Source organism: Grammomys surdaster, unplaced genomic scaffold (assembly GCF_004785775.1).
Source record: "Grammomys surdaster isolate TR1022 unplaced genomic scaffold, NIH_TR_1.0 126051, whole genome shotgun sequence".
Lineage (NCBI taxonomy): Eukaryota > Metazoa > Chordata > Mammalia > Rodentia > Muridae > Grammomys > Grammomys surdaster.
In genome coordinates this window covers 6,484,613-6,505,908 of record NW_021620862.1, presented here as the reverse complement: position 1 = coordinate 6,505,908, position 21,296 = coordinate 6,484,613, and the positions used below count along the sequence as shown (strand labels likewise).

The 21,296-nt window shown below is 44.8% G+C and overlaps 1 protein-coding gene across 1 annotated transcript; it reads left to right on the top strand.

Moving 5' to 3' along the window:
- Positions 1-1,191: 1,191 nt before the first annotated feature.
- On the top strand, positions 1,192-11,866 carry LOC114610613 (histone H3.3). Its single transcript, XM_028755211.1, has 4 exons — positions 1,192-1,306; positions 2,797-2,943; positions 4,486-4,639; positions 11,224-11,866. The coding sequence occupies exons 2-4, from the start codon at positions 2,816-2,818 to the stop codon at positions 11,350-11,352; spliced, it is 411 nt and encodes a 136-aa protein (XP_028611044.1). The 5' UTR covers positions 1,192-1,306; positions 2,797-2,815; the 3' UTR covers positions 11,353-11,866.
- The last annotated feature ends 9,430 nt before the right edge of the window (positions 11,867-21,296 follow it).

Genomic DNA, 21,296 nt, shown 5'->3' with positions numbered 1-21,296 from the left:
GAGGTCTTCAGATTACAAATAGTACTGTCCATCTATGAAACCTATCTCCTTCAGTACCCTATGGGATCTTTGTGACTCTTCTACTGAAAGCCTTCACACAGAGTTGTGGGGCCTGGTCAATACCATCTGGGGATGGTTCAGATGTTTGTGGCTCACTTAATGAGAACTTGAGCTAGGCAGTCTGTTGCCCAAGCCATTGAGCAGTAGGAAAGCGCCCTACACCAGCTTTTCCTTACACCTGCCGTTTCAGCCTCTTGTAGCTGACATTAGACTTATTATGTCACGAGATTTCTACAGCGATCCTCCAACAGTGAAGGGGTGGGAAGGCTCACTCTGGCTTATTCAGCGATAGCCTTATTGCACATTGTTTCAGAGGCTTACAAAATACAGCCATCTTGCACCAAGAACCGAGGCCTAGGGAGAGGGTGAGCCCTGACCCTCCGCCACAACTGCCACCACCTGCGACGGGTGGCAAGTCTCCGCACTGCCCCGCAGGCTGCACCTGGCTGCCCCGCCTCTCCCGGGCTAGAGTCCGCGACCAACTTGTCCTCAGGCGACTTGGCCCGACCCTCAGGACCGGCTGGCGTTCGGCAGGGAGCGAAGGCGGGAAGAGGCCCGCGGGTTCCCTGCCCCTGCCGCGCCGCGCGGTCCGAAAGTGGGCGAGGGACTAGAGCCTCTACTTGCCAGCTTCCTGCTTGGGCGCGTTTTCAACTGGGGCGCGGCGACCGTACGGTCGCAGGCGTCTCCCCGCCCCCACACGGGCCGGGCGCCTCGGGGGCGCGCGCGGGGGCGGTGCCCCTCCCCCGCAGGCCGGGCGCTGGTCCGCAGCCTGCGCCGCCCTCCCCTCCCCCATTCCCCTCTGTGCACCCCAAAGCTGAGCTTCGGGGGCCCACGGTGACGCCTGCGCCCCGCGGGGAGGGAGTGCGGGTCAGGGACAGATTAGGGCGGACTGCATCTCAGCGGGCCCCGCGGCCCCTCGGCGTGTCTTTTGTGTTTGTACACACCGCGAGAGGCGGCGGGAGGAATGGGCGGGCGGCGCGCGGGGGAGGAGCGAGCGCGCGCCAGCGAACGGGCGCGCGGGGGGAGGGGAGGGGCGGGGCGCGCGGGGGCCCTGGGCGGGGCCGAGCCTTCCCTCCATTGTGTGTGATTGGCTGGCGCGCGGCGCGGGGCGGGGCGCCGTGTGTAGGGGGAAAGCCTCGGTGTCAGCCATCTTTCAATTGTGTTCGCAGCCTTCGCCGCGCCGCCGCCGCTCTCTAACGCCAGAGCCACCTCTCGCTTGCCGAGCTCCAGCCGAAGGAGAAGGGGGGTAAGTTTCTCCGTCTGCCCGCTCTCCCGGAGCCGGCCCCGCTCGCCGTCGGCCTCGTAGCGGCCCGCGGAGTGCACCCACAGCCCTCCGGGCTCGACCCGCAAACTTTTTGGCGTAGAAACGGAGATGGAGAACGAGTTTGCCTTCCGCGAGCGGCGGCGGCGGCTCCCCCGTCTCTCCGTTTCAGCCCAGCAGTGGCACCGCCGCGACGCCGAGCTTGTCTCCCTCCGGCGCCACGGGCTCCTCTTTCTTCGGTGAAATCCCTCCCGCTGCCCCTTCCCGGGACCCCAGACCTTTACCATGTCCCGCGCGAGCCTCTTAACTGCCGCCTCCGGGTCCCGGGCCCCAGTTTTTCGGGCGCTGAGGGGGTAAAATCGCCGCCGCTTCCCACCCCAGGCTAACTCGCTTTTTGCTGCCTCCCCACAGTTGTGCCTGAGCTTCACCATCTTGTCTTCTCTTCTCTGGTCACCGACCATATTTTTCCCCCCGTTTCTCTCTTCCCCATTTTAAAATGGAAGGAAAAAAATTTAAGAACATTTTTTTGCCTTTTTTGGAGAAAAAGAAACTTGATGCATATGAAATGCAGAAAACAAAAAAAGAACTTTTGCATTTTTGGAGAGCGGCACGTGGCAGTGGATGGGGTATTTTCGAACGATTTGCTGTTTGTCTCTGGAAGGGAATCGGATACGTTTTCCAATTGTTTCCATTTTGTGCTAGTCTTGGGGAGCCGAGTCGCTCGCTGCCAGCACGGGGTGCGGGGGGCCGAGACGGGCAGGTCGGGGACCCCGAACCTAGGGACCCAGGGGTGGCAGAACCAAAAGTTTATGTGGTGCTGGGTGGGCCGGGCGGCCAGTGTCGAGCGCTAATTGAGCCTGGGTGCGGGGCAGTCGGCTACCATAGCGAAGCCCGGGAGGGGGACGGGCTTTGTGGAATGCTCACTGGCGATGGCTGTTGTTCTTGTCTTTCGAGACGCCTTTTTGTCAACATAACTATAAAGAAACAAACCTCAAGAATGTTTTTAGATATTTACAGCAATCCAACTGCCAAGCGCGAGGGGGGCCGCGAACCGGGCGGGGGGGGGTTGCTGAAACCTTTTTTATAATTATTTTTACTGTAATTTGACTCGACCTTTCTGTGTTTGTGGCTTCGTTCATTTGACTTACTTGTGATCGTATGTTTGCAGACGTCTCTAAATTCTGCTTTAATTAAAGGAGTGGATCAAAAGCTTTGGGGGGGGTGTCTCTGGTTTGGGCCGTTTATCGCTTGGAATTAGCATTATAGAATATTAATGCTGACAGTTTTCTAGTTTTAAGTCATATTTGGGTAAAAGACGTAATCCGCGCCCTTCCAAACTAATTATATAACAGCGCCCCCCCCCCCAACTGATTAATTTCCAGGTTGGGGAGGGATTCTGGCAGGAATAATGTGTATGTTTTAGTTGAATACGATGGGTTTTTTTTTTGTTGTTGTTGTTTTTTAAACACTGATAGGTAAGGAGGTGCCCATACCATGGCTCGTACAAAGCAGACTGCCCGCAAATCCACCGGTGGTAAAGCACCCAGGAAACAACTGGCTACAAAAGCCGCTCGCAAGAGTGCGCCCTCTACTGGAGGGGTGAAGAAACCCCATCGTTACAGGTATTTATAAAAGGGCAAGGAATGGGACAGTGTCTCAATAGTATGTCCATGTAACTTAACAGGAAGATAGTCGTACTTTTTGCTATGGGGAAAAGATGTTTCTCTTTTTTGAATGATTACCACTGCTTGAATATATATACATATATTTGTTTGAATTCAGTTTGATCGTTAACATTTAGATTTGAAACTATAATCTGATCTAAAAACCTAAAAAGACATAGTATTCAACTGGTAATAGGACACAGTAACCTTTTAAAAAGCCATTTCTCTTACAAGTAAAGTCATACGTATGTGTGTGTCTCTGTATTTATATATACATATTATATCTTATGTATGTGTACACACACACACAGATACACACAGTACTTTTAGGTAGCTCCTCATCTGTGCTAAAGTAATATAACTTATGGGTAGGAAGACCAGTAAAGTTCCCATTGGTCATATTTACTTGGTGGGATTTTTTCCCTCCTTTATTACCTCATTTAATATTGATATAACTAGTGTTGTTAAGGACCTCAGCCATTAGAGGGCACAAGTTGCCCAAATTTACAGACTTTGCAGTGAACAGCTGAGAGAGAAGAAATAAGTTAGAATTAGAGGTAAGATAATTCTATAGGCAGTAACTTTAAAAAAAAAATCTTTTTTGGCTGGGCAGTTGTGGGTCATTTAATAGCAGCACTTAGGCAGGCAGATCTCTGAATTTGAGGCCACCCAAGGCTGTTACATAGAAACCTTGCCGTGGGGAAGAAAAAAACAAAAACCTGCATTTTCTTTTGATTAAAAAAACTGCAAACAAGTTTTCATATTTAATTATGACTGATGTTAGAATGCTGGGAGGTAAAACACTGAGGTGAATCGTTGAATTATGTATGCCTTCTAGATGGACCAAAGGGAAGGGATGCTGACCTCAGAAGAGACTAGGCAGTCTTTGCTGCCACCCTAATAGCTAACTGTGTTCCCAAGTGTTACATATTTAAAGGGCAGGCTCACATAAACCTGGCTTACCTGGAACTTGCCTCTGCATGCTAAGAGTTCTGGTCAGTGCCACAGCCAGCTCAGAGTCTTAGTGCAGACTGATAAGCTATCTTTGCATGAACATGAATATATGGCTTTTATACACTGCCTTATCGTGCTTTCTTTATTTTTTTTTAAACGTTTCTTTTTTTTTTTTAAGATTTATTTATTTATTTATTTTTATATGAGTGCACTGTCGCTGTCTTCGGGCACACCAGAAGAGGGCATCCAATCTCATTACGGATGGTTGTGAGCCACCATGTGGTTGCTGGGATTTGAACTCAGGACCTCTGGAAGAGCAGTCAGTGCTCTTAACCCCCGCTGAGCCATCTCTCCAGCCCTGCTTTCTTTACTTTAAAGGTGATCTTTTTCTTAACAGGATTGAATATTCAGGTCATAAAACTGGTCTGTGAAATTTGGTGTTGAATAGTTGAGTGGGTCTTTTTGAAAAATTACTGCATTTCTTTAAAGCTGACCACTTTTCATGTCATAGATTTGGTAACAACTTATTTAATGTTAACTTTTTAGGCCTGGTACTGTGGCACTCCGTGAAATCAGGCGCTATCAGAAGTCCACTGAACTTCTGATTCGCAAGCTCCCCTTTCAACGTCTGGTGCGAGAAATTGCTCAGGACTTCAAAACAGATCTGCGCTTCCAGAGTGCAGCTATTGGTGCTTTGCAGGTATGTGGATGTGGGGAAAGCCCCTCGTTCTGTTTGTTGGTGCTGTGTATCAAGTACAGTTAGAAATCTTTCATGTTTTCATGTAACTGTCATTACAAGCCTGTAAGGTAATTGATTTACTTTTGATGAAATGTTAAATGGTGTAAGGTAGTTAAGCAGTGGTGGTGCACACCTTTAATCTCAGCCCTCGGGAGGGAGGTTCAAGGTCATGCCTAAAAACCTAAGTCCTAATTGATTGAGAAGCCTGATGCAGTTATTACTATTTAGAGTTTTTAACCTTGTATTGAAAGTGATGCTTAGCCGGGCAGTGGTGGCCCACACCTTTAATCCCAGCACTTGGGAGGCAGAGCCAGGTGGATTTCTGAGTTCGAGGCCAGCCTGGTCTACAGAGTGAGTTCCAGGACAGCCAGGGCTACACAGAGAAACCCTGTCTCGAAAAACCAAAAAGAAAGAAAGAGATAAAGAAGAAAGAAAGGAAGAAAGAAAGAGAAGCTTAAAACTCTGGCTTGGTTTACAGATGTTACAAGACTTTAGGATAGAGAGCTAGAGGTCCATTCCTGGTCATTTCAAACAACTGATGGAGTGCCCTGGTCCTGAAGAGGCAAATTGGGATGCAGTGTAATACTTAGAGTAGGCAGTGTTCAAGAGCACACAGGAGTGGTGGTTGTGCTAGGACTGCCAGGAAGCAGAGGAGCTTGAAGACAGCATCTGTAAAGGAGCAAGGACTGAGTTGCAAGTGGAGTGTGCTAAAGAGAGCTAGAGTTCACTAAATAGGAAGCATAGTCTGGATTTAATCTTAGTCCTAGTGTTGGGAACAGTGATTCAAGTGGTTGTATATGGAAACACTAGTAAGTTATAACAAGATTAAAATTGAGATTAACACAAAAAGACTTAAATGTTTGGGCATGTAGTTACCCTTGTATCTCAAATATGAAAAGATGGGGCTGCAGAGATGGCTCGGTGGTTAAGCCCTGGCTGCTCTTCCCGAGGCCCAGGGTTTGTTTCCAGCAACCACACAGTAGCTCACTGTAACTCTAGTCTGGAGGATCTGACATCTTCACACAGATACATACATATGCAGGCCCAGCACCATCGGAAACAGCAAGTAGGTTAGGTTACTGGGCATGCTGCACATCATTGGAGGGTTTTAATTTTAAAACTACTGTTGCTGTGCTTCGCTTTTGCTTTTATATTTGAGAAAGATTTGATAGGTGGATTCTATTCTGATGTGTGATTGGTTGAGCTGTTCCTATGGTTAGGCTAAACCTCATTTGATTGGTGAATTCAAGAATAAGCATCTAGTAAATGTACATGGGTTGAAATTTCAACTACCAAAATCTTCCCATTCTGTTCCTTTAGAATTTTATTTTTCTGTTTCAATAGCTGCTTATCAATTCCTTTGAATAAATGTAATTTTAAGATTCCCAAGATGAGCTACTTTTGTTTTCTAATTACTGTTAGTAGGCTGTGCTTAACACATCACTGTATTTTTTAAATATCCAGCATTTTTTTTAAACCTTACATGAAATAATAAAGCTTTGTTGATTGAAATTACTAAACATTTTGGCTGGAAAACTTATAAAATCATTTATGTGTAAACACCCATTGTTACTATTATTTAGTTACATAATTAACCAGTAAACATGATTTTGAGTAAAATATGCACATTTTTAAATATCCTCTGATTTTTTTTTTTTTTTTTTTTTTGAATGAGTGAATTTATTTAGGTTCATGCTCAGAAAGCCAGCCATGTAGTTAAGGGTGATCTTGAACTCTTGGTTCTCCGTGTCCCTGAAGATGGATTACAGGCAGGCTTCACTATAACTGCTTCATATGGTGTTTGGGATTAAATCCAGAGCCATGTGCATGTTAGACAAGCTTTTTTCTTTTCCCTCCGAGGCAGGGTTTCTCTGTAGCTCTTGGCTGTCCTGGAACTCCCTCTGTAGACCAGGCTGGCTTTAACTCACCTGCTTCCGCCTCCTAGGGCTAGGATTAAAGGTGTTCTGCCTGGCTAGGCCATCTCTCTTAACCAGCTACATCCATATCTCTGAAAAGCGCAGTCTTGCTTTGGAATGGCTGGTGTCTTTAATCCAGCACACCGGGAGGTACAGGAAAGTGGGTCTCTTTGATTTCCAAGCTAGCCAGGACTACATAGACATAGTGAGATCCTCTTGTAAAACGTGTTAGATGCTGCCTAGTAGTCCTTTCCTTGCCTGCATAGACAAGGCCCTAGGTTTAGTCCCTCATCTCAGAGGCAAAAATAAAAAATCACTTGCACACCTTTAATCCTAGCCCCTAGGAGGCAGAAGCAGGTGAGTTAAGAAGGATATAGAAGTGGCTGAGGTAGGATTCTAAACAGTGGTTTTTAATCTGCCATGGTGACTCAAAACTTTTATAATTTCAGCACATGTGAGCCTCAGGCAGAGGTGTTGATATAAGTTCACACAGCCTGGGCTACACAGTAAGAACGCTCTTAAAAACAAGGTAATCTATTTTTGGCTTTAGAATTACATAATTTAAGTTGGACATGATAGGACATGCTAGTCTGTAGTGCCAACATTCAGATGAGTAGTGTGGTTATTAGTCAGCACCAGTTTGCACTATAGAGCTAGTTCAAGATTAACCTGTAGTGCATATTGTGATTCTGTCTTTACAAGACAGACTGGTGTGGTAGTGGTTCATGCCTTTAATCCCAGCATTTGGACGGCAGGAGCAGGCTAATCTCTTTAAGTTTTAGGCCAGCATAATTTCAGGATAGCCAGGGGTACACAGGATGTCAAAAAAGATTGTAGGAATTGAAGAGATGTCTCATTGGTTAAAAGCCTGCTCTTCCTGCTTTAATTCCTGTCTGCATCAGGCAGCTCCCAACAACATGTAGTTCTAGTTCCAGGGAGATCTGACATCCCACTGGGGCTACATGAAGACACACGCACGCACACACACGCTGTGGAGAGAATCTTGTGCCCTGTGTAGAAGCATCACCTGTCAATAAAACTGATGGCCTATTAGCTGAGGCAGGGTTAAAAGGTGGGACATCTGAAGGAGGGAGGGAGAGGAGAATTCTGGGAAAAGTAAGATGGACAGAATCTCCCAAACTCTGAGGGAGTCAGGTGAATGAAACTGAGGAAAGGTGGCCAGCAGCCATGTGGCAGACATAGATTAGAATAATAAACATGTTATATAAGTTGCGAGCTGGGGTTGGGGGGAGCCAAAGCTTATGGCCTAGGCATTTATTCATAAATTAAGTCTCAGAGCCTTATTCTGGGAACAAAGAGGCTGAGTAGAAAAGCTGGTGGTTAAAACGTGCATTATAAATTAATCGTTTTTTTAAAGTGCATAGTTTAAATGTTATAATTTGCTTATCGCCCACCCATATACTCCAAGAGCCCCGGAGGATCCCTAAAACTGCTTGATTTCAAATCCTATATGCTACTGAGGCCTTTTTCTTAAACTTTAATATAGACAATAATTTATAACTTAGACAATAACAGGAAAGGAGGTGGGACAGTTAGAACAGCGAACTTTTGTTATTACTTCTAAATAGAGCTGGAATCTCGGGGCTTTTGGGGGAGGGGGGGACCACCGCAAGCAGTCTGCACAAAACACTCTGAACTGTCTCCTCCCCAGCTTGCCTTTTTTATTTTCTGGGTTTTTTGGGTTTTTGTTTGTTTGGTCTTTTTTTTTTTTTTTTTTTTTTTTTGAGACAGGGTCTTTCTTTGTAGTCTGCCTAAACTCAAGAGATTTGCCTTTGCTCAGCACAAGTGAGACAGACATCACCATGCTGGGCAACTTAGTGACACAGTGGTTTGCCTCTAGCTTCCTGGAGTAGCTAGTTTGGATTGCTGACCTGTGCCACCAGTCCTGGCACAGTGTCCTATATTAGTAAGTTCAAAAATTATGGAATGTGTGTTGGGTATGAAGGTTCACACCTAGGACCAAGGAGGTAAGGAGGTTGTGGTAGGAATATCACTATCCTGGGCTAGTGTAAAACCGGCATTAAAAAAAAATCATTTTTGCATTTTTCATTTACTATGTTCAGACCATGGTTGGCAGTAAAGGGAAACCATAGGTTGAGAGTTGTGGAGATGACTTTCAACCTTAGGAAAAGAAATACAAAAATGAACATAGTTCAAAGAGGTAAGGGGATTAGGGATGGTAGGGAAATGACCAATGTAATGTTTAGCTCTTTACCCTAAATATCAGAGAGCTTACTCAGAAATCCGCCTGCCTCTGCCTCCCAAGTGCTGGGATTAAAGGCGTGCGCCACCACTGCCTGTCAAAGTTACATTTTTGAGTTATCAATTAGACTGTTTATTTATAGAGAGAGGATTTTATTGTGTTGATCCAAGATGGCCTCAAACTCGGATTCCCTGCTTCTGTCTTCTGAGTGCTAAGATTAAAGACATGCTACCATGCTGCGCTGTCTTTACAATTGTGATGTTAGAGATGTAGGGATATTTGCTAAGAGAACTGGGAATAGATAAGTGCTGTGACCTGGCCCTTAATCTTCCAGAGAACACAACTCTTAGAAGCAAATGGTCTCAGAAACATGAGACTTGCTGATTTCCTAGAAGTTTGTGCTGCATTTCACAGAAGCATCTATTCTAGGTTTGCATAATTCAAATGCTGAGTTAAACAAAATGATTTCTTACTGAGGAACTTCAGGAGGCATTTACACTGTAAACTACTGAGAGCAGGCCACTCACTATACATTGTATGTGCCTAGTACACTTTTGTTATTTTTACAATTGTGTGTAGATTGTGCACACCCTCCACTATGTGAGTTTCTAAGAATCAAATTCAAGTTGTCAGGATTGATGACTACCTACTGAGCCATCTCACCAGCTTGCTGTCTAGACTTCTTAACCCACTTGTAGACTCAAATGAGTAGTCAATCTTCAGAACAGGTAAGATATGAGTAAAGAGAGGCTTAGAAGGGACTTGTGGGGATCTAGGGTTTTGCAGTGCAGAACATCTATTTGTGAACAGAGCATTACATGGAATGAGATCTCTCTTGCCAAGTTCACTGATTAAAATTAAAAGCTGACCGGATAGTAGGGCCAGAGTAAATGCCAAGGAACTGGCGTATAACTTCACTCTGAAGACCATAGGAGTGATGCTACTTAGCCCTTTCTGGAGGAGTCCTAAGCTAGAACTTAGACAGGTAAGAGTCACAAGTGTAAGATATACAGGAATAGTACATTTTGCAAGAGGCAGATATTTATAGTGAGGTGATAAGGATTCCTTAAAGGATGAAGATAGGGGCTGGAGAAATAGCTTGAGTAAGTGCTTCTCCTGCAAACATGAAGGCCTATGTTGAGTCCCTAACACCTATGCAGACAGCTGTCCATGGTGGTTGGCGCTTGTAAATCCTGACACTGAAGAGGTGGGAGAGAGGCTTGGTCAGCCTGGCTGGCCTGGGTGGTCCTGATGCAGTGACAGATCCTCAAAAAAACTAGGTTGAGGCTGAGAAGATGGGTCATTCATTAAAGTTGTCATACAGGCATAAGGACCTAGGTTCAGATCCTCAGTACACACAAAAAGAGGGACACAGTATCTGTCATCCCAACACCAGGGACAGGCAGATCCTTGGAACTTGCTGTCTGTCCAGCAGAGGCCATGTCTCAAAGAATGTAGCGAGCAGTTGACAAATGTACCTGGCACTCTGTTCTAGTGATGTCTGAAACCTTTCTGTATGTGTATATTTTATATGCTAGGTCCTATTCTCCACATCTCCTTTGTTTCGTTTGGTTTTTGGTTTGGTTTTTTGGTTTTTTTTTTAGTAGAATTTGAATTTGATTGCTTCCAACTCCTATTCTAGGAACCCTAGAAACAGCTTTAAAAAGGAAGCCATTTAGTGTGTGATGCTCAGGAGTTGGCTCTCTGCTTCCATCATGTGGATCCCAGGGAACAAATGATGGCCAGCGTTTGTCAGTTTTAGGCAGGAAGCCTTCCTGAAGTAGAGGAAGGACTAGCTTGGTCCATGTGAGCTTACACAGTAAGTCTCAACTGTCTAAAAACCACCACTACCACCAAAAGAAACACTAGGTGTTTTAACCTAAGCGACTATAAAGTGTGGAGGTCCTTTTTCCTCTTCACATGACATGACAGGTGTCAACGGGTGGTTCATACAGCTGGCAAGTTTGGATGATTGGATGAATAAGAAAATACCCTGAAAATACAATGAAACGAGCTGGGGGACCAGCATTTGATAGAGGGCAACAAATTCCATTACACATTAAGGATCTGGAAGAAAGTACTTTGGAGGTGGTATGATAATAAGCCAGTCTGTATTCTTGGGATTCTTAAGTACGCTGGTAGAACTGAGGGGAAAAGTGGACAGGGAAACAAGGTCTAGAGGATCATGTCAGGCCTATTCTCCATTCCATCAGCCATGGAAGAGGTCCTGGGCTGGCTAGTGATCAGTTCCACGTACCAGGATGGGAATGTTAGTTGGTTTCATTGAGATGTTTGTTTACTATAGAGCACGTTAACATTTTGGATAATTGAAGTGTCTTGATACTTATAAGTATTTTAACTGTTAGAAACAATATCATTAAGTAATTTCTCTTTTATTGTTGCAGGAGGCAAGTGAGGCCTATCTGGTTGGCCTTTTTGAAGATACCAACCTGTGTGCTATCCATGCCAAACGTGTAACAATTATGCCAAAAGATATCCAGCTAGCTCGCCGCATACGCGGGGAGCGTGCTTAAGAGTCCACTATGAGGGGAAACATTTCATTCTAAAAAAAAAATTTTTTTTCCTCTTCTTCCTGTTATCAGTAGTTCTGAATGTTAGATATTTTTTCCATGGGGTCAAAGGCACCTAAGTATATGATTGCGAGTGGAAACATAGGGGACAGAATCAGGTATTGGCAGTTTCTCCACGTTCATTTGTGTGTGAATTTTTAATATAAATGCAAGATGTAAAGCATTAATGCAAGCAAAATGTTTCAGTGAACACATTTCAACAGTTCAACTTTATAACAATTATAAATAAACCTGTTAAAATTTTCTGGACAATGCCAGCATTTGGATTTTTTTTAAATAAGTAAATTTCTTATTGACGGCAACTAACTGGTGTTTGTAGCATTTTTATCATCCAGTAGATTCCATCCATCACTATACTTTTCTAACTAAGTTGTCCTACATGCAAGTACATGTTTTTAATGTTGTCTGTCTTCTGTGCTGTTCCTGTAAGTTTGCTATTAAAATACATTAAACTATACCTGCTTTTTTTGTCTTTATTATTAACCTTACAGATAAGTTTACTATCCAGTGATTTGACAGACTCTTGAGGCATAGGAGAAGGAAGGAAGGTCTGCGGGAAGGAACAGGCTTGATGGTTTTAAACTTTGAAAGAAGATCTTAAGTCTGAACAGGTTGTTTTTTAAAACCTAAATCTAATGAAATCCTAAAAGCAGAGTACAATCAAGGCGTACACTGTACTATATAGAGTTAGACATTCAATGCTAAATGAGGATGTGAATCTGAAGAGACAGTGTTTGCTGTTTTAAAATGTTACATATTAACTGGTTATTCAAGCTCTGATCATTGGTTCTTTTAGTTACTAGCATTAGAACATTTACTGTAAAATACATGGTGATGTACAGTAATGACATGAAGTTATAGCATTGTGTGAAGGACATGAAATGTTAACTGCACAGGGAAATGACTGGACTCAACAAGAGCCATTTGGCAGTTCCTTGGTTATTTTTTATAAACTCAATTATAGGTGCTTACTAAAATTTGCTGGGCCCAGGTGTGGCAGTGCATGCCTTCTAATCCCAGCATTTGGGAGGTAGAAGTAGTAGATCTCTCAGCCAAGGCCATATAGCTCATTAAAGAACTTGTCCATTGTAGAAGAATCCTTCCTTTGAATGCCCACATGGGTGGGTCATCCTAGTAACCCCAACACTCAGGCAAGCAGGGTATGGGTTCAGGAGGGTCAGAAGTATGAAGTTAACCCTTAGCTACATGATTCAAGGCCAGTTTGGGTTCCATGAGTCTTTGGCAAATTTTGACTAGTGTATTTTTTGGCCTTAAATATAGACAGTGGTATATGTAGCACTGGCTGACCCTCAAACAGCAGTATGCTATAGGCAAGACTTCAGATTTCAGTACAGGAATCTCTTGTTCGTAGCCCTGGTTGACCTCCAGATGATGACCTTGAGTGAGTCCTTTGTTTACCCAAGTGTTGGGATTATGGCCCCCTCTTTCCATTTAGGAACATCTCTTCATTTTGAGGTGATTTCAACTAGCTAGGTTGGCCTTGAGTTCACAGTTTTTCGTCATCCTCCCTAAAGCTGGGGTCACTGGTTCTTACCTGGCTTCTTCCCCACTCGGTTTGCAGTGGAGCCTAAAACCCAGAGCTTGCAGAGCACCTCCGTCCCCCAGGACTGGCATATCCCCTGCCAAGGACCAGTTGTTTATAAGTATACTATGATTCTTGGACTTAGTCCTTTAAGTTTTAGGGAACCAAACTACTAGTGTGTTTTGTTTTGGGTGGGAGTCTGTTTTCTTTCCTTATAAAATGGTTTTGGCTGTTTAGCCCTGTGCTCATTGTTGATGTACAGTTCTATGTAGTTTGTGAGTAAGTACTATGTAAGTAAACTTAGTCAATGTATGTAAATGAACTTGCCTAGATATAATGCATACTAGTATTTGACTTACTTCTCATATAGTCCCATAAAGTGGGTAATTTGTTCTGTTTACAAAGCAATGTAGTTTGGAGAGAGAAAACAAAAAATCACATGCAAGCTAAGGTGTGTCTTCTCAACATCTGGAGGATGGAAACATAGGATCAGGAATTGAAAGCCGACAGTGAGTTTGAGACCAGGCTGGGCTTTTTATAAACAGGGTCCTACTGTGTAGCCCTGGCTGTCATGGAACTCAGTAAACGTCAAACTCACACATCTCCCTCCCTGCCTCTGCCTCTCCTCCAGTGCTGGGATTAAAGGTATGCACCACGAGGCCCTGCTTGAGAACTGACAAGGTCTCCAGTGACCTCCCTGTGCATGCTGTGTGTGTTGTCTATGCCTCCTTCCCAAATAATAAAATTTGAAAAATAATAAAAGTACCACTAGAACTTGGAGCCTCTTTCTTTGAGTCTGTGTGAGCTGGAACTCCTGCGTGGTGTACTGGCTACCACACTTGGCAGGAGTAGAGAGCTTAAGAAAGTGACCAGTTGATGGTTCCTAAGATTAAGGAAAAGATTGTAGATGAAAGTCCTAGAAAATTGTCAGAGTAAATGTTTAAGGGGCTAGAAAATGGTTCAACAGTTAAATCTGTTCTTCCAGAGGACCTGGTTTCAGTTCCCAGTACCCACATGACTCAGTTTGTCTCCTGGTCTGGGGACCCAAAACTCTGCTGGCCTCCACAGGCACCGTGCACAAATGTGTGGTGTGCAAAACACTGATGCACGTAAAAGCCTTTTGTGAAGACTTACTTAATTCATATGAGCACACTGTCGCTCTCTTCAGACACACCAGAAGAGGGCATCAGATCTCATTACAGATGCTTGTGGGCCACCATGTGGTTACTGGGAATTGAAAGAAGAACAGTCAGTGCTCTTAACCACTGAGCCATCCCTCCAACCCCATAAAAGCCTTTTTTTTTTTTTTTTTTTTCTTTTTCGAGACAGGGTTTCTCTGTGTAACCCTGGCTGTCCTGGAGCTCACTCTGTAGACCAGGCTGGCCTCGAACTCAGAAATCCACCTGCCTCTGTCTCCCAAGTGCTGGGATTAAAGGCGTGCGCCACCACCACTGCCCGGCCCATAAAAGCCTTTTTCAAAAGATTTTTAAAAAACAAAAACAAACCCTTAGGAAAGTTAGACTACTGTAAAGGAAACTTTTAGAAAGGAATCTGGAAACTTAAACTTTATGCAAGTGGAAGAATTAATTCCATTGCTCTTTTATTACAAGAGAAAATTCAAATTCTTCAGTACCTTGGAGGCCTGTTAAATGCTGCTGACAGTGTATGGGAAGGCCTGGTCCAATGTGACACACATAATTCTCAATGGCCGGATCAAGTGGGGTTGCTCGTGTAGGTGAAGAGATTTGCCGAAGGTCACATAGCAAATGAAGTCTGAGCTTCAGTATGAAGGAGTCATAACCATAGGCTAGAACCATATCTGATAGAACAAACTAGAGTTTCTAATTTTGCCTGAAGTAGAAACAAATAGGAAGAAGGGGCGGGCACAGCTTTAGGGAGTAGAGCCTGTGTGCCATCTAGCACGTTGGCACTGAGCACATAGTGACTCAGCGACTTAAGTACGTGTACAAGCATAAGGACTGGATTCCCATCCCCACAAACCGACTGGTGTTCGTGAGGCTCTGCCTGTAATTACAGTGTTAGGAAGACAGATTCCCCAGAAAGTAAGAGTCTTGACTAGCCCTGTCAGCCACTTTGGACATCAGTTGAGAGACCCTGCCTCAGTTAGGTGAAGAGCAATCAGATCATTCCCAACTTCTGCTGGGGCCTCCAAACACACACGCGGGCACACAGACTACACACACACACACACACACACACCACAGGAGAATAAGCATGCTCCTCACCGTAGCTCAATCATTTTCTTCCCTTACTTCTCTCACCTTTTCCATCAGCTTTTACTCTCCAAGGTGCGTCTAAGCAGGCCATAGTGGCACATACCTTTAATCCCAGTACAGGAAAGGCAGAGGGCAGGTAGGGCTTCATAAAGAGACATTGTCTCATACAAAACAACAAAACCAAGAGTTTGGAGAGTTGACCCAGTTAAGAACACTGGCTGCTCTTCCAGAAGACCTGGGCTCAATTCCCAGCTCACAAGTGCTACTCCAGTTCCAGGGGATACAACACTCTCACACAGACATATGCGGCCAAAATACCAATGCACATACAATTATTTTTTTTAAAAAAAACCTCCACCCAAAATATCTAGGAGGATATCACATTAAATGCATGATGTTTTGCTTGCATGTATGTGCATGCAACATTTTCATGACTGGTCATTTCCAGACAAGTCAGAAGAGGCCATAGGATCTCTTAGAACTAGAGTTATACTTCACTGTGAGTTGTCATGTAGGGCCTGGGACTGAAACCCCTGTCCTCTCTGCAAGAGCAAGTTCTCTAGTCTGCCGAGCTGTCTCCGGACTAGTCCCTGGCTTTTTATTTGTTTGTTTGTTTGTTTGTTTGTTTGTTTTTGAGACAGGGTCTCTATCCCTAGATACCCTGGAATTCAATCTGTAGACCAAGCTGGCCTCAAACTTGCCTCTGCCTTCTCAAGTGCTAGAGGTGAAGGTGTGCATCACCACGCCCCAACCCTAACCTGCTCTGTAGAGCAAGCTGGCCTCAAGCTCAGAGACCTGCCTACCTCTGCCTCCCAAGTGCTAGAATTAAAGGCATATGCCACCACTGCCAGCTACTCGGGTTTTTTTTAATTGATTGTGTTTAGGACTGAGAATTGCACCCCAGGCCTACATGCATTCTACCATGGGCTGTAACCCCAGTCCCTGCCCCCAGCTGCCAGGCTGTAACCCCAGTCCCTGCCTCCAGATCTTTAAGCTTCTGTAACCTTAATATATGTAAAATTAACTTTTATTGCTTGATGTAATTGTCATCTTTGATCTTACTGCCTCAGTCTGCTAACATAGGCCTAGTCCTGGAAGCTTCTAGCCTCCACACAATCTAAGTCTAGAATGTTTCCGACTCTGAGACTTGCTGCTGAGTAAGCTCACCCTTTCTAGTTCTCTGATTGAACTCAGCTGTTCTTGCTCAAAACTCCTCTCCAAGCCGACCGATTCAATCCGGCTTCTCCAGCTTCTCCTGAATTGCTCTGCTTGGCCTCAAACTAACTCTGGCAATTTGTTTTAATCTTCTGGCTCCTTCTCATTCTCTGGCTCCTCTGTCTTGTCTCTGTAAAACTCTCCAGGAAAACTGCTTTCTTTGCCTCTCTCCTACTCCGGAAGTAGCTTCTCTCTTCTCATGAGAGTTGGACATGTCCTATTTTCAAATCTTTCTCTGACTCGTCACTTTGTCTGCCACACAATTAGACATCACTTTCAAACATGGGTGCTTTCTTCTACAAACTAACTTTATCTTCACTGTTTGGGATTAAAGTGTGTATTAAGGGTGTGACTACTCCAGCCAAAGGGATAAAGATGTGCTCTAAAGGATGAGCCACAGAACAACTTTTTTTTTTTTTTTTTTTGGTTTTTCGAGAAAGGGTTTCTCTGTATAGCCCTGGCTGTCCTGGAACTCACTCTGTAGACCAGACTGGCCTCGAACTCAGAAATCCGCCTGCCTCTGCCTCCCAAGTGCTGGGATTAAAGGCGTGCGCCACCACTGCCCGGTGGTGCCACAGAACAACTAAAAACAGGGTTGGTTTATTTTTTGTTTTTGTTTTTGTTTTGGTTTTTTTTAGTAAATAACAGTTTCAGGATTCACAGTCCTGCAACAAATATGTAGCAGATCTGTCATTTCAAAAGTTAAATGAAAATATACAAGAATACAAGGCCTGACACAAAATACCCATTTAAACACATGAAAACTAGAATTATTTTAAAAAAAAAAAAACAGCATATAGACATTTCTTGACAGTGTCTTTGCATTTTATTGCTGTGAAGAGACACCGTGACAAAGGCAACCTTTAATTAGTGCTGGCTTTCTGTTTCAGAGGTTTAGTCTATTATTATCATGGACGGGAAACATGGCAGCATGCAGGTAGACACGGTGCTGAAGAAGGATCTGAGAGTTGATCCGAAGGCAGCAGAAAGGAGACTGTGGACCATACTGGGCATAGCTAGAGCATTTATGACCTCAAAATTAGCCCACACAGTGACACATTTCCCCCAACAAGGGCATACATACTCCCAAAAGGCCACACCTAATAATGCTACTCTATATGGGCCAAACATTCAAACACTTGAGTCTATGGGGGCCATTCCTATCAAACCACCACCACCCGAAGTTATAAGAAACAATGAAATACCTGGTCCCAAACTTTCAGTCTTTCCAATGGGAGACCATTGAGAATTGAGACCCATAGTTATGATATTGAGCATTGGCCTCACCAAGGTAGCAAACGTGTAGAATTGGGATATAAACACTGGTGCCCTTGTAGGAATTCTGGTGGAGAGATATATAGTACATATAATAAATATTACTACTATTAACCTTGCAAAGTTCTAGTCGATAAGGAAATGTCTGCAGGAAAGCTTTATAGTTAAAAAGTCCAGGATCTAGGCCAACAGCTAGTTTCTAGTTAGGTAACCTCCAGCAGCGACCCCCACCTCCACCCCACCCCCATCTACCTTTGCCTTACCTGGTATTTACGGAGCTGCTCCCATGTACCAAGAGATACTGTGGGTCTGTCCACAGAACTGAGCAGAATAGCCCGTATCCACGGGGCTGCATTCTGATGAGAGAAATGATGCATTTGAATAGATTATTAAATACATTGGCAAATGCTAAAGAGAAAAGAAATGGAGATAAATATGTTGTAAAGGAATTGTCACGATGGTGGGGGTCGGGGAGTGGGGTAGTGTCACAAGTTGCCATCAATAACATGTCTTTCAAGTAAAGTCCTGAAGAAACAGAGAGCAAGGAACAGTGTGGGAGAGAAAAGTATGTCAGGTTCTTCTGGTTCCAATCACTGCAGACAACCTGGTATGCTCCAGGAACAGAAGGGGTATGGGCGTGGCTGCAGCAGAAGACAGGAGAACAGATGTGAAGCCAGAACAAGTGAGGCGTCATAGGACCTCCAAGGACCCTGGATGGGAGTCAAGCCAAAGGAGGTGATGGTAGGAGGTGCGTTAATGAGGTCATTCCAGCTGCTGTACACTAGGAACAGGAAGGAGGACCAGATGGGAAACCTTTTAGTAAGTGTGCAGTGAGCGCCTTGGACTTAGTGATGGCATCCTGGATGGTCTTGAAAGATAGGGTGACGAGGACTTGGATGTAGAGGTTGTGACTCTGCCTGAGAAAAGGGGGTCAGTGGTGCCAGGGACTGGGGTCTGAGTGACTACAGGAAAGATGTCACTGAATGGGACAAAGGAGAAAAGCATGTCAGGCAGGGGAAGCACAGGAAACGGGAAGGATTCGATGGTCAGGTGGCAATGAGGTCTTTATTTCCATTTCAGAAGTGAAAAGGGAAGGCGTGGGTTGGCCCTGCCTTTCCATCAGTGTCCAGCCTGTGTCTCAGGTAGATGGATCCGTGTTTGAGGGGGTGGTTTTGTTGAGACACAGTCCTACTTTGGAGCCCAGGCTGGCCTTTTGATCTTCCTGCTTCAAGTGCTGAAACTGCAGGTGGGTACCAGTGAGTCCTGCTGTCCCTGGACAGAATTACTGTCCTGAGCTTCATTCTTTTGTAATCAACAATGTTTGGTTTGAGGAGATTTTCAGGCTTTGAGCAGAAAACTGTCAGACCACTAAAATTATGACCATAACCAGAGCATTTCACCTACACTCTTGCTTTAAGGCTCTCTCTCTCTCTCTGTGTGTGTGTGTGTCTTGAGACAGTCTGGGTATGTTGCTCAGACTGACTTCAGACTCAGAAGTCCCATGATCTCACTGGCCATAGCCTGTAATACCAATATGGGGAAATGGAGTCAGAGGGACCAGAAATTCAAGGTCATCTTTGCTTTTACATATCTAGTTTGAGAGTACCTGAACTTCACGAAAGCCTGCTGTTCCTCACCCCACCCCCACCACAGAATATGGCTAGTGAGAAGGTTAAGGTTAGTGGGTAAAGTACTTGCCACCAAGCCTGAAGACCTGAGTTTCATCTTTGGGATCCACAAGCTGGAAGGAACACAATAAAATAAATCACTGCTATCAAGGATATTGAGAGCTTGTTTAGGAAATATTCAGTTGCACAAAGAGTGCAGTTGAGGCCGCACTCAAGGATGAACGGGTATGCTACCCAAATGTGTGAGCAGCTGTGGGAAGGAAAAACTGTACTTCTGACATATTAAAGATGATGTTTGTTGCCGGGCAGTGGTGGCGCACACCTTTAATCCCAGCACTTGGGAGGCAGAGGCAGGTGGATTTCTGAGTTTGAGGCCAGCCTGGTCTACAGAGTGAGTTCCAGGACAGCCAGGGCTATACAGAGAAACCCTGTCTCAAAAAAACAACAACAACAACAATAAAAACAATTAAAAAAAAACAACAACAAGAGAGAGAGAGAGAGAGAGAGAGAGAGAGAGAGAGAGAGAGAGAGAGAGAGAGAGAGAGGCCGTTTGTTAATTTTGCTCACTTGCTGGCATGGTAGCTCAGACTTTTAATCGCAGCCAGCACCCAGGAGGATAGATCTCTGAGTTCCAGACCAGTCTGATCCTCAGAATAAGTTCCAGGCCAGCCAGAGCTACATAGTGAGACCCTGTCTCAAAAAACAAATAGTTGGGTGTGGTGGTATGCACCTGATTCCTAGCACTTAAGAAGGCAGAGGCAGGTAGATCCCTGTGAGTTCCAGGACAGCCCGGGTTACACAGAGAAATCCTCTCTTTAAAAATATCCAACAAAACAAAGATTTGTTCACTAAGATTCCCACCAGCTAGGTCCCAGTCCACAGGAAAGGGCGTGCCTCTCTGGCATTTCTAAGGTGGAGGCAGTGCAGTCAGGCCACCAGTGAGTCCTGGGCCATCCTAAATTCGAGTTCTCTTATCTGGAAGACTCTAACTATCCCAGCCAGGCAGCATGAGTTGGTTAACAGCCGCCCAGAGAAAGCAGTGGCTGTCCTGGGATGATTAAGACAATATCTGCACATTGTAAATCTTCCCATTTGTCCAAATGACCAAATAGGGAATTTCTGTCTCTATGAAAGATGTTAATTGGTCAAAGTGTAACTTAACACCAGGGACCTATACAAAGGGCCAGGGGCTATGTTCAGGGCTGGCCTCCCTCCCCCCCCCCCCCACCTTGGTGGGAGCCAGTCTTACTTTGTTGCTTTTTGTCCTCTTTACTAGGCTCTAGGTGCTGGGGTTACTTCACTGGGAAGGCATAATCATTCTATTAACAAACCAGCTCCAAAGCGGGGCGGTGGTGGCGCACACCTTTAATCCCAAGCACTTGGAAGGCGGATTTCTGAGTTCAAGGCCAGCCTGGTCTACAGAGTGAGTTCCAGGACAGCCAGGGCTACACAGAGACACCCTGTCTTGAAAAACAAACAAACAAACAAACAAACAAAAAAACACCTCCAAAAGTTGTTCTTGTATTTCACGTGTCATTAAAATGAATGAGGGGATGGATAAATAATGTAACTTTTTATTTTATTTGTTTATTTATTGTTTTTTTGAGACAGGGTTTCTTTTTGTATCCTTGAGCGTCCTGGAACTCGGTTTGTAGACCAGGCTAGCCTTACCATGATGTTGTCAATATTAAGGAAAGTGGCAGGTGTTAGTATTCTGTCTAAACTCCACCTCCACAGTTACCTGGCAACACCCAGGTATGCTCCTCCCCACAGTTACCTGGCAACACCCAGGTAGGCGTGCCCACTATAAAGGGGCTGCTTGCCTCCTCCTCTCTCTTTCTCTTGCTCTCTTGCCTCTAGCTTTTCTCTGTCCCCTAGCCTCTTCCCACTTCCCTTCCCCCTCTCTCCACGTGGTCATGGCCGGCCTCCACTTCTCTGCTCGCTCTCTCTCTCTCTCTCTCTCTCTCTCTCTCTCTCTCTCTCTCTCTC

Bases quoted from the DNA above. Each gene is read 5' to 3' on its own strand.
- LOC114610613 (XM_028755211.1), top strand. From the start codon at position 2,816: ATGGCTCGTACAAAGCAGACTGCCCGCAAATCCACCGGTGGTAAAGCA. The intron at 2,944-4,485 runs GTATTTATAAAA...TTAACTTTTTAG, and splicing joins AAGAAACCCCATCGTTACAG to GCCTGGTACTGTGGCACTCC. The intron at 4,640-11,223 runs GTATGTGGATGT...TTATTGTTGCAG, and splicing joins CAGCTATTGGTGCTTTGCAG to GAGGCAAGTGAGGCCTATCT.